Below are 18,572 nucleotides of genomic sequence, written 5' to 3'. Positions count from 1 at the left end.
GAGGTGGTGCAACCCGCCTGGAGGTGGGGTAAAGGTGGTGTAACCCTAACCCTGGAGGTGGGGTAAAGGTCGTGTGATGACGCCTGTTTCCGCCTGCGGGTCAACGTGCGTCATATTGCAACACGCGCCTCACGCCCTCATGGAGCAATACAAAAAAAAAGCCGAGACGCGTTCGTTCCTTTCCGAACTCCCCGACGGTAGAGTGAGACAGCGGGAGAAACGACCTACCCCCGCCCGTCAACACCCCCCCCCCCCCCCCCCACCCCAGCCCTGCATTATCCCTTAGTTATCTTTGTATGAGCCGCCTGGCTTGGACAATGAATGAGGTATTAATACCGATACTCTTTGGCTGGGATGCAATAATGAGGCATCAGACAATCAAGTCAAGTCACAATCTAGCCTGAATACATAGGCCTATAGGTATAAAGCACCAGAGCAGGTTGGTAGGACCATGGACATACAGAGCGATAACCTGTAGAACTAAATGGATGTGGTAGGCTACACCACGGGATGCATCTGCAGACCACTGCCACATAAATAAAGGTAAGATGCTTAAGATTTGCTGGTGCTTTGGTGAGGTGTTTTGTGTTTTTTTGCACTCAAGTTGTCTGGCTGTCTTAACTCTTGCAATTGATGTTAGCCATAGCCACCAAGTAGCCTGACTTATCCACGGTTTGCGTTCGTACAGTGTTGGGTAGTGGAGATGACGATAGTTGAGTAGGCCTAATTAGTGGAATAATTGTGGTGGGGAGTGCATGAGTTTTGGTCAGAATGCCTGGTGTAGATTGGATGGATGCGTGTTGTGAATTGAGAACAGCTCATGATGTGATACAGCGTCCAGCTGTGCAACAAGTATTTTTTGCTTTTTCGACATCTGTAGTGCTGTGTGTAGCCACACGTTTGCCCCTTCACAACTTAAACACGTAGTTAGTTTATTTCCTTTCCCAGCTCCTCTTTATTTGTGTTGGTAGCTTAGTCACGTCACGTTGTCAACATCGGGTACATGGAGCACAACATAGTGGGTCATAGCCTATGTCCAATGCTTTTTGGAAACGCTTTCTTCATAAAACGTGTCAGACATCAGTCTTTTGTATACCTTTTATTCATTAGTAAGCTACATGGGTATGCCGTCTTTCAGAACCTTTCATTACCTGCATTAAAGAGAAAAAAAAGATTGCATCCTCGCTGTACCCAGCACTTCTGAAAATGCACTTTCGAATGCGTCTCTGTCCTCAGCACATTTCAAACCGAACTGACGCCCATGCCCTCACCCTCAACCTGATAAGTTATCATCTTTGCAGTAGGCTTGTCTTATATGGCCATCTGTTTCAATTTGATGTGATAACACACCGAAGCTTCGTTCATGCAGTTTTACACATGTTTAAAATGTTTGGCCTGTAACGGCAAATTGTCAGCTGTGACCGAAAGCGTTGAAGCGTTCAATACATAAATAAAATGCCTTTAATAAATTCCACCTTTATGTCATAAATATAACATGCCTTTGATGAATGTTTGTATGGTGCATCTAATCTAGGCCTATCTTATGTTTAATCAAATTGGCTTTGCCCGCCCGTTTTTTTCTGTGCTCTCGGACATTTCTGGCTACGCTACTGCGGCGCGCACCTGCGTGTAGTTCCTCTGATTATTCGCTGATTATTCGCTGATTATTTCGCAGGTCCCGGTGCGGCTCGCGCTGCGTCTCCATTGACGCATCGTTAACTCCATCAAACCGGTTAGATTGAAGAAGACGGTGAGCCGTCTCCAGTACACGGTTAATATTGACGTTATTTTAGAAGTTTAACCGAAACATGTTTAGAAACGTCTGGTTAAAGTTATAAAAGTAACTAATGATCCGTCTGGTCCTTGTTCTCCAGGTTGACCGTCGGGTTAACGAAGACTTTTTGAAGTAAACGGCCCGCTACATCCGGACCTGCTGTGAGTAGGACATTTATTTATAATTTATCTCAATTGTTTTTTACTAGGCCTACTTGATAAGTTGAATAATAGTAGTTCTGGATGTATGTCGTCGTAAGCTGTTTTTAATTGAGTTAATTGATATTTTTCGCCGGGTGACGCGGCTGCTGGTATTTATCAATGACTCCATGACGGAGTTGGCGGCGGAAGACGTAGGGGGGCAGGGCCGTGACGTCACATAATGACTCCGCATTCGGTTACCGTCGTAGTTAAATGGGAAAAATAACTTATTTTAATAACTTATTTTGATTGGATTAATCACTAATTAAAACACACACACACACACTGTAAAACCACACACACTGTAAAACCAATCTCGTTGCTCTCCTTACAGCTCAAGAAGAAGAAACAGATTCTGTGAGTATCACAATCGAACCACGAAGAAGAAGAAACTGCGAACTGTAAGTCACATTTTCTCTTAATGCTGTGGGCTGACAGCTTTTAGTTTGAACCGGTTCTCAGGCCCCGCCCCTTGTAGGCCCTGCCCCGCCCCTCATAGGCCCTACCCCACATAGGCCCCGCCCCACGTAGGCCCTGCCCCGCCCCACTTAGGCCCTGCCCCGCCCCACGTAGGCCCTGCCCCGCCCCACGTAGGCCCCGTCTCTCTCTCTCTCTCTCTCTCTCTCTCTCTCTCTGTCTCTGTCTCTGTCTCTCTCTCTCTCTGTCTCTGTCTCTCTCTCTCTCTCTCTCTCTCCTGCCCCCCCCCCCCCCCCCGTTCTCATGCCTCTCATTCGCCCCTAGAAGATACTTTTTCCGTCCACTTTCCTACTACATTCCTCATCATTGCATCACATCCCATGTGTGTTGTCCTACTGATAAGGGTGTGTTCTGACTGACCAGAGATGCATGCTAGGGTTCTGTGCTGTTTGAGGCCTTCAGTTCTGTAGACGTTTCCCCTCAGGGGAACCTAGTGTTTAAGAGGCCGTCGTCACGTCAGTTACATGAACTGGAACGTCCTTCAGGATGGAGACAGGGACTCCTCAAGGAGACACACCAGGGGGCGAGATGTGAGAGCTGTCCCTCTCAGCAACTAGAACCCAACCTGGTTCCTGCACCTGAGAACCACGGAGCACGTTCCAACGTTTCCCTCCGTACGCCTTGAAGCCCAAGCCCCAGCCCCCCCACCACTGGTCTGACCCACCAGCCCCCCCTCCACTGGTGGCCCCTTACTTTACGGTACGTCTGTTAGAGACCTAGAAACCCTCCACTGGTCTCTCATCTCTCAAAGACCTACAAACCCTCCACTGGTCTCTCCTCTCTCAAAGACCTACAAACCCTCCACTGGTCTCTCCGTCAAACCCTCCACTGGTCTGTCCTCTCAAAGACCTACAAACCCTCCACTGGTCTCTCCTCTCTCAAAGACCTACAAACCCTCCACTGGTCTCTCCGTCAAACCCTCCACTGGTCTCTCCTCTCTCAAAGACCTACAAACCCACCGCTGGTCTCTCCGTCAAACCCTCCACTGGTCTGTCCTCTCAAAGACCTACAAACCCTCCACTGGTCTCTCCTCTCTCAAAGACCTACAAACCCTCCACTGGTCTCTCCTCTCTCAAAGACCTACAAACCCTCCACTGGACTCTCCTCTCTCAAAGACCTACAAACCCACCGCTGGTCTCTCCGTCAAACCCTCCACTGGTCTGTCCTCTCAAAGACCTACAAACCCACCGCTGGTCTCTCCTCTCTCAAAGACCTACAAACCCTCCACTGGTCTCTCCGTCAAACCCTCCACTGGTCTCTCCTCTCTCAAAGACCTACAAACCCACCACTGGTCTCTCCTCTCTCAAAGACCTACAAACCCTCCACTGGTCTCTCCTCTCTCAAAGACCTACAAACCCACCGCTGGTCTCTCCGTCAAACCCTCCACTAGTCTCCTCTCTCAAAGACCTACAAACCCACCGCTGGTCTCTCCGTCAAACCCTCCACTGGTCTGTCCTCTCAAAGACCTACAAACCCACCGCTGGTCTCTCCTCTCTCAAAGACCTACAAACCCACCGCTGGTCTCTCCGTCAAACCCTCCACTGGTCTGTCCTCTCAAAGACCTACAAACCCACCGCTGGTCTCTCCTCTCTCAAAGGCCTACAAACCCTCCACTGGTCTCTCCGTCAAACCCTCCACTGGTCTCTCCTCTCTCATAGACCTACAAACCCACCGCTGGTCTCTCCGTCAAACCCTCCACTGGTCTCTCCTCTCTCAAAGACCTACAAACCCACCGCTGGTCTCTCCTCTCAAAGACCTACAAACCCACCGCTGGTCTCTCCTCTCTCAAAGACCTACAAACCCACCGCTGGTCTCTCCGTCAAACCCTCCACTGGTCTATCCGTCAAACCCACCACTGGTCTCCTTTCTCAAAGACCTACAAACCCACCGCTGGTCTCTCCTCTCTCAAAGACCTACAAACCCACCGCTGGTCTCTCCGTCAAACCCTCCACTGGTCTGTCCTCTCAAAGACCTACAAACCCTCCACTGGTTTCTATTCTCTCAAAGACCTACAAACCCTCCACTGGTCTCTCCTCTCTCATTTGGCTTTGTATTCCTTTGAGTATTGTCATTGTTTGTGTGTATATACAATCTAATAACTGAAAATAAAGAGGTGTGATCTTTAACCTGGTACTGGTCAATCTTTGCATGGCATTGGGCACTACTTCATGTGAGGGGCAATATTTAACCTGGCATGGGACACTGTGTGAGAGGGGCAATCGTTGCCTTTGCACAGGGCACTAAGTGTGAGAGGGGTGATCTTTAACCTTGCATGTGGCGCTAAGTGTGAGACGGGCAATTTTTGACCTGGCATGGGGCACTAAGTGTGAGAGGGGAAATCTTTAACCTGGTACTGGGCACTAAGTGTGAGAGGGGTGATCTTTCTACTTGGCTTGTATTACCTGAACATTTAAATCAAAGTGAGTGAATAAATCAAAGAGGATAACAAAGTGGGTGTTCAATACAGCAAGAGCCTGGACCGATCTAGCATCTGGATCTCAATTCGACCCTTCTACACACTGGACAGGATGACTTGAGTGTCATGCAGCTTGGACTGCAGTGTGACTGAATCATGCAAACAATGGGAAGTGACAATGGCTACTTGGTACAATGGATGAAGGACTAACGGCATTCCGAATGGACAGAATCGGATGAGAAACCTGTCTGCGACGTGGCTTCCCTACCTAACCTCAACATGATGGACTGCTGGCAAGCCCTCTGGATCTCCTGTACTCCTGCCCGGAGATCCAAGTCTTACTCGGGCTGAATTGTAACAATGAGGCTAATTAGATCTGGGAGATGGGTCCCCCTTGAATTGTAAACCATCTTGGAAACATCCCAACTAGCGTCCCTGTCGAGCTGCAGTTGTGCTCTTTTTCAGAAGAGGTGAAGAAAGCCTCACTGGGGCTTCAAGGTCTAGGGTTAGGGGAACGTTGAAATGTGCTCCATGATTCTCTCCTGTAAGAGCTGGGTTGTATTGTAGTCGCTGAGTGGGGGAGCCTCACATCCTACCCTATGGCGTTTCTCCTTGGGGAGTCCCTGTCCCGGTCTTGGCGGACGTTCCAGGTCATGTAACTGATGTCACGACAGCCTTTTGAAAACTTAGTTTCTCCTGAGGGGGAACGTCTACAGAACTGTAGGCGTCAGATGGCACAGTATCCCAGCATGCATCTCTGGTCACTCAGATCACACCCTGATCAGTAAGGCAACACTCAATGCGATGTGCATGCAATGTTTTAGAGAGTAGTAAGGAAGTAGACAAAAGGCATGAGAACAGTTTGTTATTTTGTACTGTTGTCAGCCTTGTTTATGGGTGGGAATTATTTGCTAAATGGGGGGGATATGAAATGTATAGTCAATTATTTGTACATGAACCAACAGCAACAAACTACTAGATCTGCTCAAGGTAAGTCTGTTGGCTGTATTTTGCAACAAGACGACAACCAAAGCACCGCAAGATCTCCATCATTCATCTCCGTCATTCCAGCTCAAGGTAAGGGGCTTCTGCGGGGGGTTGGTAGTTAGATTCGAGACCGCTATGTGCACGGGTCTGTAAAGATGCTGTCTGACTTCACAGGATCTCCTGGACCAGGGTGGACCAGAGGCTGAGGACCAGCAGGTGACCAGATCCTCAAGACCAGGCATGGGAGACCAGAGGCTGGGGACCAGATCCCGCTGGACCAGGTATGGAGCACCAGGGTGGACAATAATAATAATAATAATACATTGGATGTGTATAGTGCTTTTCTCGCACTTAATTATAATGTAGGGTAACTAGGTCCCCTAGACCAGGCATGGGGTACCAGGCTGGACTGGAGGCTGTGGACCGGAGGGTAACCAGATCCCCCTGGACCAGGAATGGGGCACCAGGCTGGACCGGAGACTGGGGACCAGAGGGTATCCAGATCCCCCTGGACCAGGAATGGGGCACCAGGCTGGACCGGAGGCTGTGGACCGGAGGGTAACCAGATCCCCCTGGACCAGGAATGGGGCACCAGGCTGGACCGGAGGCTGTGGACCGGAGGGTAACCAGATCCCCCTGGACCAGGAATGGGGCACCAGGCTGGACCGGAGGGTAACCATCACCAAACACTTGACACCCGGAGATTCTTTTTAAATATTTCAAACGATCGTTCATTCGTTTTTCCTTCCGATTTTTCATTCTGTGAATTTTAGCCAAAGCTGTGATTTGACGTAATTAAAGTCACATCAGCTGTTACTACTATAGTTTATCCAGCGTACATCAAGGTGGACACTAAAACACAACTAAAATGCAACAGCTGGTCACACTCACACCTGGTGACGTAACATCACTCTTTTAATGTGTGTTTGTATTGTGAACAGATGAAGCTGACGACCCACCAGGAGCGAGACGAGGACTACGATGGGACTGCTCAAGTCTTTGGAAGGTTAATACCAACAGTTTTTTTTACATCGTTTCACCACCAGAGCTATGCTGTTGAATTCACAGAATGTTTTACGATATTCCTGAATTACAAATTCCCAAGTGTTTGTTCATGGCGTAATCGTCATCGGTAGCCTCATAGTGTAATAGACATGGGTAGCCTCATAGTGTAATCGTCATCGGTAGCCTCATTGACATCGTTGGCCTATGGCTAACATAGCTCATGCTACGAGGCTAACGATTTGTGTTTTTCCTCTTGCAACATTTCAGTGACCCACCGACGGCGCCTCATCAGAGCTGGACGGTGGAGACTTCGGATTCAACGTCTACCTCGCAGGACGTGACTTAAGTCACGGGTTGTCAAGGGTTCCTTGTTCCTACGAGGGTTCCTTGTTCCTTCGTGGGTTCCTCATGGTTCAGTGTTAGGGACAGAGTTAGGGTCAGATTGTCTCACGATGAACCATTGTTTTTTTTTTTATCACATCCCAGAATTGTTTCACTGTGCGCACAGATGTTGAAATGTATACTGATGTTTTATGATATAAAATCATTTAAAACGACCTGGCTGTGTGGCTTGTTGTGCAGTCATTTTTATTATACACATGCCTGTTACCCTAATAAGGTAAGGTAACCTCCCCCTCCCATATCCTCTCCCAACCTCCCCCCCTCCCCTATACCCTATACCCTAACCTCCCCCTCCCCTATACCCTAACTCCCCCTAACCTCCCCCCTCCCATATCCTCTCCCAACCTCCCCCCCCTCTCCTATACCCTAACCCATCTAACCTCCCCCCATACACCCTAACCTCCCCCCCCTGCCCTAAACCTCACCTCCCCCCTCCCCTTTACCCATACCTCCACCCCTCCCCTATACCCTAACCACCCTCTCCTTAACCCTCATCCTCTCCCTAACCCTCACCAGCTGCGGTGTTCGCTACAACCTCTTGTCATATGTGGCGCCGGCCGTAGCGAACCCAATATCTCCGGTCGGGAAGGCGCTAGGGAGTCCGGGCCGATACCGCTGGAATCGTCCAAAGCTTTCCAACCACCTCCCTACGCCCTTCTGGTCAACAGCCGCGGCGTTCGCTACAACCGCTTGTCATGTGTCGCCGGCCATAACAGTTTTTCACACCAAAATCCTAAGTCCCGTCGCTACCGGCGCACGTTAATGCTGACCCTAACTAAGGTCGTAGACTCAGTGCGTCTGTCCCCACTAAAGTGACCACCGGCTTTCCGATGGTAACAAGCTTGACCGGATGTGACCGCCGGAAACGGCCGTCGTAAATCTTAAAATGCCTATAGTTACAGAGCGGAAGGTCGTATAAACTTTCTTCCAACTCTGGCGTGTTCCGTGGCCGAATTAAGTGAGGAGGGACCGAGTCTCTACGACCTTCCGTTCTGGAGTTGCGGGCCTTTAGAGATATGGCCCCCATGGCCCCGCCGCGGTTACGCCCACTTCCGGCGGTCGCAGAGACACTCGCTTGGTGCCGTTGGAAAGCCCTTCCCCAAGTTAGTAGGCAAAAGTATCCTTGTCTAGTCGATAGGACCTTCCGTTCCGAAGTTATTTCGCCAGGGACCATAATTGATTGGCCCAAAGGTAGCTTTCATCCCCTATCCCAGCGGTTCTCACAGTGTGGGGCGCGCCCCTCTGGTGGGGAAGAGACGTGCAGGTGGGGCGCGACAAACGGGAGGAAGTGTCACTGAAAACTCCAGATTTCTTATGGTAGGAGCGACAGTAGGCCTGGGCGATATGGACCAAAAGTCATATCTCGTATTTTCAAGCAGAATGTTGATATAAGATATATATATAGATATTTGTTCATGCAATAAAATAGGTGCCGTTGCCGCGCTCCAACTCGTTAACCTGCCTTGCCGATTGCAAACGCAATCCTAAATTTGGGTGTAGGCCAGGGTAGCTAAACATTTTAAAATGAGTCAGCCAAAAACAGTCGGAGCAAGATGTGGCAAATACATGTTTCGCGCTGAAGGGGATTTAAAAAAGTGACGCGAGTGGAAGAGCGGGTCCGGGGCAGAGTGTGTGGGACGGAGAGAGGTGAGCAGAGCGGAGTCCTGCACGCCTCTTATTTGCAAACCACATCCGACCCGTGTTCCGACAGTAGCGAGAATTACATTCCGCACCCGACCAGACCCGCTATAAATTGATAACGCCCGACCCGCACCCGAAGGAAAATTAGACACATAGGATGGAACGCCGGGGGATTACACTTGTGGTGTTTGGCGTGCAGGTGCTTTAGATTGCCGTGGTGCACATCATCCACTGTGGACGGTTTTAGTTGACTCCTCCGTTCCTGAATATCAGATCCAGCACCGGAGAAGTCCCGCTCGCTTGCTGCACTGAGCAGGGATGGCGAGGAGGATAAATCTGTCAATCTGAGCAATATTGGGAAATGAACGACCGTGCTCTCCCCACCACGATCACAAAAGAGTCATCTGTAGGTGTTGTAATCAATGTAGGAGCCTCATCACGTGTCCGTCCGCTGACACTCCAGCTCGCTTCTCGGCCGGGGGGCGCTGCTCGCATATTCTGCAGACGTGTCACTAATAACAGAGCTGCCGACTCTCACGGCCTGCTGACACACGCCACATCTAGTTTCTCACGGCCAAAAAAAAAAAAAAAAATCCTACCGCAGTTCCTCAAATATAAACGACGTGTTTGTCTTTCTCTCACCGGAGGGGGCGCTGTTGGACCGTAGTGAGGCTCTGGAGGCATGGGGCCGACCCACGGCCCGGGACCCGCCCCACAGCCCCGGGACCCGGGACCCGGCCCACACGTTAGGTGAACGTTAGGGTCTCTGCGTGAGAGGGTGAACTGTGACACTTACAGTGAGGACAGACCTGAGGTCAGTAGGGGTCAGTCTGCTCCATGGACACATGATAACACAGAAGAGGTTGTGTTGATGATATTTTTATTGCCAGATTCTTTAGGACACACACACACACGCACACGCACACATACACACACACACACACACGCACACGCACACACACACACATCACTGGGCTCCGTGGAGGTAGAGCGAGAGGAACTTCCTGAACGTCTCCGGTCGGTAGCCAATCAGACCAGCAGGAACCTGGAGGGGGAGGGAGGGAGTGAATTAGTGAGGTAGTGAATGAGTGAGGTAGTGAATGAGTTAGTGAGGTAGTGAATGAGTGAGTGAGGTAGTGAATGAGTGAGGTAGTGAGTGAGTGAGGTAGTGAATGAGTGAGTGAGGTAGTGAATGAGTGAGGTAGTGAGTGAGTGAGGTAGTGAATGAGTTAGTGAGGTAGTGAATGAGTGAGTGAGGTAGTGAATGAGTGAGGTAGTGAGTGAGGTAGTGAGTGAGTGAGATAGTGAGTGAGTGAGGTAGTGAGTGAGGTAGTGAGTGAGTGAGATAGTGAGTGAGTGAGGTAGTGAGTGAGTGAGGTAGTGAGTGAGGTAGTGAGTGAGTGAGATAGTGAGTGAGTGAGGTAGTGAGTGAGTGAGGTAGTGAGTGAGGTAGTGAGTGAGTGAGATAGTGAGTGAGTGAGGTAGTGAGTGAGTGAGGTAGTGAGTGAGGTAGTGAGTGAGTGAGATAGTGAGTGAGTGAGGTAGTGAGTGAGGTAGTGAGTGAGTGAGGTAGTGAGTGAGTGAGGTAGTGAGTGAGGTAATGAGTGAGGGAGGTAGTGAGGTAGTGAGTGAGTGAGATAGTGAGTGAGTGAGGTAGTGAGTGAGGTAGTGAGTGAGGTAGTGAGTGAGTGAGATAGTGAGTGAGTGAGGTAGTGAGTGAGGTAGTGAGTGAGTTTCTTACCACCACCTCCTTCCTTCTCATGAGTGGGCGGAGCCTAGCGGAGTCATAGAGCGGAACGTCCTCCTCCAGCCACACCTGTCAATCAAACACCATGTAGGTCAGACAGACAGACCTAGAGACAGACAGACCTAGAGACAGACAGACAGACCTAGAGACAGACAGACCTAGAGACAGACAGACAGACAGACCTAGAGACAGACAGACAGACCTAGAGACAGACAGACAGACAGACAGACAGACAGACAGACAGACAGACAGACAGACAGACAGACAGACCGACCGACCGACAGACCTAGAAACAGACAGACAGACAGACAGACCTAGAGACAGACAGACCTGGAGACAGACAGACAGACAGACAGACAGACAGGCCTACAGACAGACAGGCAGGCAGACAGGCAGACAGACAGACCTGGTTCTTGACCCCGCTGTCGTCCTTCAGCTCCGTCGTGTTCAGCTGGAAGAAGACGAACTGGAACGTGTGTCCGTCCGTCCCGACCGCCTGGACACACACCGGCCGCCGCAGGGGGGGGGCGGGGGCCCCCGGGGGGGGGGCGGGGGCCCCCGGGGGGGCGGGGCCCCGGGCGCGGGCCAGGGCGTTGGCGAAGCAGAACATGATCATCTTGGCTCGCAGCTGAGGGGGGCGGAGCCTGCAGCGCCGCTCCACGCCGTCCAGGAAGTAGAGGGTGTGGGCGTGGGGGTAGGGGTAGTCACCGCTGAACCCTGATTGGACGAGACCTCAGGTCACACTGTGTGTGTGTGTGTGTGTGTACCTGTAGTGGTGTGTGTGTGTGTGTGTGTACCTGTAGTGGTGTGTGTGTGGTACAGCTGTGTGTGTGTACCTGTAGTGGTGTGTGTGTGTACCTGTAGTGGTGTGTGTGTGGTACAGCTGTGTGTGTGTGTGTGTGTGTGTACCTGTAGTGGTGTGTGTGTGGTACAGCTGTGTGTGTGTGTGTACCTGTAGTGGTGTGTGTGTGTGTACCTGTAGTGGTGTGTGTGTGGTACAGCTGTGTGTGTGTGTGTACCTGTAGTGGTGTGTGTGTGTGTACCTGTAGTGGTGTGTGTGTGTACCTGTAGTGGTGTGTGTGTGTGTACCTGTAGTGGTGTGTGTGTGTGTGTGTGTGTGTGTACCTGTAGTGGTGTGTGTGTGTACCTGTAGTGGTGTGTGTGTGTGTGTACCTGTAGTGGTGTGTGTGTGTGTGTGTGTGTGTGTACCTGTAGTGGTGTGTGTGTGTGTGTACCTGTAGTGGTGTGTGTGTGTACCTGTAGTGGTGTGTGTGTGTGTGTGTGTACCTGTAGTGGTGTGTGTGTGTACCTGTAGTGGTGTGTGTGTGGTACAGCTGTGTGTGTGTGTGTGTGTGTGTGTGTACCTGTAGTGGTGTGTGTGTGTACCTGTAGTGGTGTGTGTGTGGTACAGCTGTGTGTGTGTGTGTGTGTGTGTGTGTGTACCTGTAGTGGTGTGTGTGTGGTACAGCTGTGTGTGTGTGTGTACCTGTAGTGGTGTGTGTGTGTGTGTACCTGTAGTGGTGTGTGTGTGTGTACCTGTAGTGGTGTGTGTGTGTGTACCTGTAGTGGTGTGTGTGTGTGTGTGTGTGTGTGTGTGTGTACCTGTAGTGGTGTGTGTGTGTGTGTGTGTGTGTGTGTGTACCTGTAGTGGTGTGTGTGTGTGTGTGTGTGTGTGTGTGTGTGTGTACCTGTAGTGGTGTGTGTGTGTGTGTGTGTGTGTGTGTGTACCTGTAGTGGTGTGTGTGTGTGTGTGTGTGTGTGTGTGTGTGTGTACCTGTAGTGGTGTGTGTGTGTGTGTGTGTGTGTGTGTGTACCTGTAGTGGTGTGTGTGTGTGTGTGTACCTGTAGTGGTGTGTGTGTGTGTGTGTGTGTGTGTGTGTGTGTGTGTGTGTGTGTGTGTGTACCTGTAGTGGTGTGTGTGTGGTACAGCTGTGTGTGTGTGTGTACCTGTAGTGCTGTGTGTGTGGTACAGGTGTGTGTGTACCTGTAGTGCTGTGTGTACCTGTAGTGGTGTGTGTGTGTGTGTGTGTGTACCTGTAGTGCTGTGTGTGTGGTACAGCTGTGTGTGTGTGTGTGTGTGTACACCTGTAGTGGTGTGTGTGTGTGTGTGTGTGTACCTGTAGTGGTGTGTGTGTGTGTGTACCTGTAGTGGTGTGTGTGTGTGTGTGTGTACCTGTAGTGGTGTGTGTGTGTACCTGTAGTGGTGTGTGTGTGGTACAGCTGTGTGGGCTGCAGGTCGATGGTCGGGGCCACGGGGTAGAAGGTCTCCAGCTCATGATTGGCCGTCGCCTCCACTTCCTGTGTGTCAGCGAGGGGGGGGAGGGGCCAGGCGCTGCTCAGCAGGAGGCCGTTCTGACCTCTGACCTGGAACAGGTCCTCACCTGAGACACACACACACACACACACACACACACACACACACACACACACACACACACACACACACACACACACACACACACACACACACACACACACACACACACACACACGGGTTAACCTAGTGATGGTTAGTGTCTACGGGGAACGGGTTAACCTAGTGATGGTTAGTGTATACGGGGAACGGGTTAACCTAGTGATGGTTAGTGTCTACGGGGAACGGGTTAACCTAGTGATGGTTAGTGTCTACGGGGAACGGGTTAACCTAGTGATGGTTAGTGTCTACGGGGAACGGGTTAACCTAGTGATGGTTAGTGTCTACGGGGAACGGGTTAACCTAGTGATGGTTAGTGTCTACGGGGAACGGGTTAACCTAGTGATGGTTAGTGTATACGGGGAACGGGTTAACCTAGTGATGGTTAGTGTCTACGGGGAACGGGTTAACCTAGTGATGGTTAGTGTCTACGGGGAACGGGTTAACCTAGTGATGGTTAGTGTCTACGGGGAACGGGTTAACCTAGTGATGGTTAGTGTATACGGGGAACGGGTTAACCTAGTGATGGTTAGTGTCTACGGGGAACGGGTTAACCTAGTGATGGTTAGTGTCTACGGGGAACGGGTTAACCTAGTGATGGTTAGTGTCTACGGGGAACGGGTTAACCTAGTGATGGTTAGTGTATACGGGGAACGGGTTAACCTAGTGATGGTTAGTGCTGGCTCTTGGTCCTATGAACTATACCGTAGTTTCTCTTTCTAAAGACTGATGACGTAGTGTGAGTCTCTCTGGGTGAAAGCGTCTGATAAACTACTGACTGTAGCTGTAGCTGGGCCATGGCTACCAGCGAGGCTAGCGGCAGGGATAGCGGCGAGGCTAGCGGCGGGCTAGTGGTGGGGCTAGTGGCGGGCTAGCGGCGAGGCTAGCAGCGAGGCTACCAGCGAGCTAGCGGCGGGCTAGTGGCGGGCTACTAGTGAGCTAGTGGCGGGCTAGCGGCGAGGCTACCAGCGAGCTAGCAGCGAGGCTACCAGCGAGCTAGCGGCGGGCTACGGCCTACCTCTGGTCCAGGAGGCGCTCAGGGAGTAGTTCTCGGCCAGCATCCTCCTCCCCAGCGCGGGACGGCCGGCCTGCAGCCCGGAGCAGAGCTGGAGGAGCTGGTGGAGCAGAGTGGAGCTAACCCCGCACCACGTCAGTTAGTACTGGACTGTAGTACTACACAGTACTGGACTGTAGTACTACACAGTACTGGACTGTAGTACTACACAGTACTGGATACACTGTAGTACTACACAGTACTACACTGTAGTACTACACAGTACTGGACTGTAGTACTACACAGTACTGGATACACTGTAGTACTACACAGTACTGGACTGTAGTACTACACAGTACTGGATACACTGTAGTACTACACAGTACTACACTGTAGTACTACACAGTACTGGATACACTGTAGTACTACACAGTACTACACTGTAGTACTACACAGTACTGGATACACTGTAGTACTACACAGTACTACACTGTAGTACTACACAGTACTGGATACACTGTAGTACTACACAGTACTACACTGTAGTACTACACAGTACTGGATACACTGTAGTACTACACAGTACTACACTGTAGTACTACACAGTACTGGATACACTGTAGTACTACACAGTACTACACTGTAGTACTACACAGTACTGGATACACTGTAGTACTACACAGTACTACACTGTAGTACTACACAGTACTGTACTGTAGTACTGCACAGTACTGGATACACTGTAGTACTACACAGTACTGTACTGTAGTACTACACAGTACTGGATACACTGTAGTACTACACAGTACTGGACTGTAGTACTACACAGTACTGTACTGTAGTACTGCACAGTACTGGATACACTGTAGTACTACACAGTACTGTACTGTAGTACTACACAGTACTGGATACACTGTAGTACTACACAGTACTAGATACACTGTAGTACTACACAGTACTATACTGTAGTACTACACAGTACTGGATACACTGTAGTATCCAGAGAGAGAGAGAGTGTGTGTGTGTGTGACTGTGTGTGTGTGTGACTGTGTGTGTGTGTGTGTGTGTGTGTGTGACTGTGTGTGTGTGACTGTGTGTGTGACTGTGTGTGTGTGTGTGTGTGACTGTGTGTGACTGTGTGTGTGTGTGTGTGTGTGTGTGTGTGTGTGTGTGTGACTGTGTGTGACTGTGTGTGTGACTGTGTGTGTGTGTGTGTGTGTGTGTGTGAGTGTGTACCTGTGGTTCTCTCTAGGAGGCTCCTCCTCCGTTGTCGTCCAGTAGCGGGCGTACTTGATGGCGTTCTGCACGCGCTCGTCCTGATCCGCCACCTGATTGGCCGAGCTCTCGGCCAATGCGAGGAGCTGAGGGGGCAGGCCGGCCGTCAGCTGGGTCTTGGTCAGCCACAGCGCCTGACGCACCCCTGCAGACAGGAAGTGACCCGGGGATCAGCAGGAAGACTCCAGGTCATGTGTGTTTAGGATCAGGACCCTAGCCCTGTGTTCAGGGTGGTGACCCCTGACCCCTACCTGTAGGCCTCTAGAGCCAGGTGACCCCTGACCTCTAGAGCCAGATGACCCCTGACCTCTAGAGCCAGATGACCCCTGACCTCTACCTGTAGGCTCCTAGAGCCATATGACCCCTGACCCCTACCTGTAGGCTCCTAGAGCCAGGTGTCCCCTGACCCCTACCTGTAGGCTCCTAGAGCCAGATGACCCCTGACCTCTAGAGCCAGACGACCCCTGACCCCTACCTGTAGGCTCCTAGAGCCAGATGACCCCTGACCTCTAGAGCTAGACGACCCCTGACCCCTACCTGTAGGCTCCTAGAGCCAGATGACCCCTGACCTCTACCTGCTCCGTATGTCTCTGAACACCCAATTCATAGCATCTCTCAGTTAACTCTGACTGACCCCTGACCGCCTTGAATCACGTCTCTACTGTAATTCAGACTGTTATTCCTGTAGATGTACAGTGATTACAGTACAGTGATGACAGTACGGTGATGACAGTACGGTGACTACAGTACGGTGATTACAGTACGGTGATTACAGTACGGTGATGACAGTACGGTGACGCTCACCCTCCAGGATGCTGCTCCGCTGGTGGAACACGAAGCAGGCCCGGTCCCGGTGCAGGGCCATGTCCCGGTGCGGCGGGCTGCGGTAGAACCGCGGGTCCTCGTGGCCCATCTCCCACCGCGGGTACACGGGCTTGGCCAGGCCCGGGACGTAGTGCATCCGGTCCGCGTAGGTCACGGCCTCCAGGCCCGGGACGGCCACCCGCTCCCTCGGGGCGGGCCGGTGGTGGACCTTACCGGCGCGGCGGCGGCTGACATTGAGGTGTCGCCGCGGGGGGACTCCGAGTGAAGCCGCTTTAGAGAGAAGAGGCGCCGCGGAGCGGAACCGCGTCGAGGCTTCTGGGATCATTCTGCACTCCTGGTTTATATTATAGATACTCTATACGTTATATATTTATATTTGTGATATATATGTGATATATATTGTTGTTATATGAGCTGGATCACGTCCTGCAGGAGGCGGCCATGTTGTCGGTGAACTGTTCTTCGTGGTTTGGTAGAGAGGGACGCCACAGCGCCCCCGGTGGCTCAGGAGCGCCACAGCGCCCCCGGTGGCTCAGGAGCGCCACAGCGCCCCCGGTGGCTCAGGAGCGCCACAGCGCCCCCGGTGGCTCAGGAGCGCCACAGCGCCCCCGGTGGCTCAGGAGCGCCACAGCGCCCCCGGTGGCTCAGGAGCGCCACAGCGCCCCCGGTGGCTCAGGAGCGCCACAGCGCCCCCGGTGGCTCAGGTGCGCCACAGCGCCCCCGGTGGCTCAGGACGGACATGCAATTAGAGAGATAAGGTCGCATGACCGCATTAATAGGATTATAGATTTAAAAGGAACGCCTAGATCTTTTATTTTTAGGGGGCCAAACACAAAGTGCGAGGCAACCTATTGTAATCATTAGTTTTATTATTATTATTAATCTGCCACGTTTGACTTACAGCCTAAACTGCTCGCACGCTTTGATGAACCTTTCTACAGCTGCAGAGGCTGACTCAAGACCAACAGAGAAGTGTTACATATATTACAAATGTTACATCGATTGGCCTAAAGGTGGCACTATAGCAATAGTCCAAAATGCAAACTTTGAACAAGCATATCTCGTGACCCTTTGATTTACAGTCATGAAACTTTGCCCACACATCCTCATCCTCATGGTCACATCCTCATGGTCACATCCACATCCTCATGGTCACATCCTCATGGTCACATCCTCATGGTCACATCCACATCCTCATGGTGAACTAATCTGCCGCAGGAACCCAGAAGGACTTCTGTCTGGATCGATTTGCGGCCATCTTGAATTGAGTTAAAAACACTTCATTCCCTAAAGGATTTCGGTTTCGGTTTCTTACTTGGACCAACTTAATTTTGCACATATCATTTATGGATCACTGTCTTCAATCTGACATAACGCGAAGTCTGTATAATAAAGATTAAGGCACCAGGAGTCATTGAAAAGGGTGTGGTTTAAAACACGTCAAGATGGACTGCTATGATCATGAGTCCAACACAAAATTTGGATAAAATTCTGAACAAGATGAAATCCACATATTTTCAATTAGGGCGTGGCATCCAAATGGGCGTGGCCTGGGACTCACATCACCACAGATTCTAGACGGAATGTTAGATTTGAGCGGGACCGACTAGTGACGGCTGGGGACCAAAGTTACTAACAAGTCAATTGACAAAACAACATGGACGCCAGAGGCTCAGAGGCTCATTGTCCAAATATAACGCCAAAAGGCGCGGTTAACTTCACCCAATCTCCATCAAAATTGAAGTAGTCAAAAGCGAATGGATCAAGATTAAACTCTCCAAATTGTATCCAGATCAGGCTATAGGGGGCGCTATTACAATTAACTGAAAATGCTACATTTGGACGGCCATATTTCCTGACCCCTTTCAACGACAGTAGACCACAGACACATGTAGACGTTAGTCATTAGAGACAGTAGAGACGTTAGTCTCTCCTGAGTTAAACAAATGTTCCTAGGAAACCCAGGACCTGTTACAAAATGGCAGCTGGACGTCCAAATGAGCCCCATCAGTGCTAGGTGACCAAAGGCGGGGTTAACTTGAGTCAATCATCACCAAACTTGGTGTACTACTAGGTCAAGGTTAACCAGGCTAGTTCATTCAAATGGGACCATATGGGGCGCCATATGGTCAGATGGGCAGCCATCAATGAATGAAAACTTTAAAGACTCATGACTCATGGAAGTTTGTTCGCCCAACACCAGATCTGAGCTGAGGCTATTCCAGCGTTATCAACGATATGGAAACGAAACCTAATTGTTTGTGTCACGGTCTTAATGGTCTGTCAGGGTCTTCATACTAGTGCAACCCATTTCCCCTTTTTTTTTAAAAATATATATAATTGTAGCTATGTAATAAGTGAAAGTTACACATTACTACATTATTTGTAGCATTATAACATTACAGATACCATTACT

General features: G+C 50.7%; 1 protein-coding gene across 1 annotated transcript; it reads right to left on the bottom strand.

Moving 5' to 3' along the window:
* Positions 1-9,808: 9,808 nt before the first annotated feature.
* On the bottom strand, positions 9,809-16,605 carry mrpl37 (mitochondrial ribosomal protein L37). Its single transcript, XM_084489975.1, has 7 exons — positions 16,136-16,605; positions 15,293-15,476; positions 14,081-14,196; positions 12,845-13,030; positions 11,056-11,366; positions 10,644-10,718; positions 9,809-9,947 (listed from the first exon to the last, which is right to left on the bottom strand). The coding sequence occupies exons 1-7, from the start codon at positions 16,479-16,481 to the stop codon at positions 9,870-9,872; spliced, it is 1,296 nt and encodes a 431-aa protein (XP_084346101.1). The 5' UTR covers positions 16,482-16,605; the 3' UTR covers positions 9,809-9,869.
* Between the last annotated feature and the right edge of the window lie 1,967 nt (positions 16,606-18,572).

Source organism: Micromesistius poutassou, assembly GCF_964030765.1.
Source record: "Micromesistius poutassou genome assembly, contig: SCAFFOLD_3629, whole genome shotgun sequence".
In the NCBI taxonomy this organism is placed as follows: domain Eukaryota; kingdom Metazoa; phylum Chordata; class Actinopteri; order Gadiformes; family Gadidae; genus Micromesistius; species Micromesistius poutassou.
The sequence above is the reverse complement of the archived record's forward strand: the minus strand, read 5'-3'. Positions and strand labels throughout refer to the sequence as shown.

Excerpts from the sequence above, each read along its gene's own strand:
- mrpl37 (XM_084489975.1), bottom strand. The coding sequence starts at position 16,481 with ATGATCCCAGAAGCCTCGACGCGGTTCCGCTCCGCGGCGCCTCTTCTC. Across the intron at positions 11,367-12,844 it reads CCACACACACACCACTACAG|GGTTCAGCGGTGACTACCCC; the intron begins GTACACACACAC and ends TCGTCCAATCAG. Across the intron at positions 10,719-11,055 it reads ACAGCGGGGTCAAGAACCAG|GTGTGGCTGGAGGAGGACGT; the intron begins GTCTGTCTGTCT and ends TTTGATTGACAG.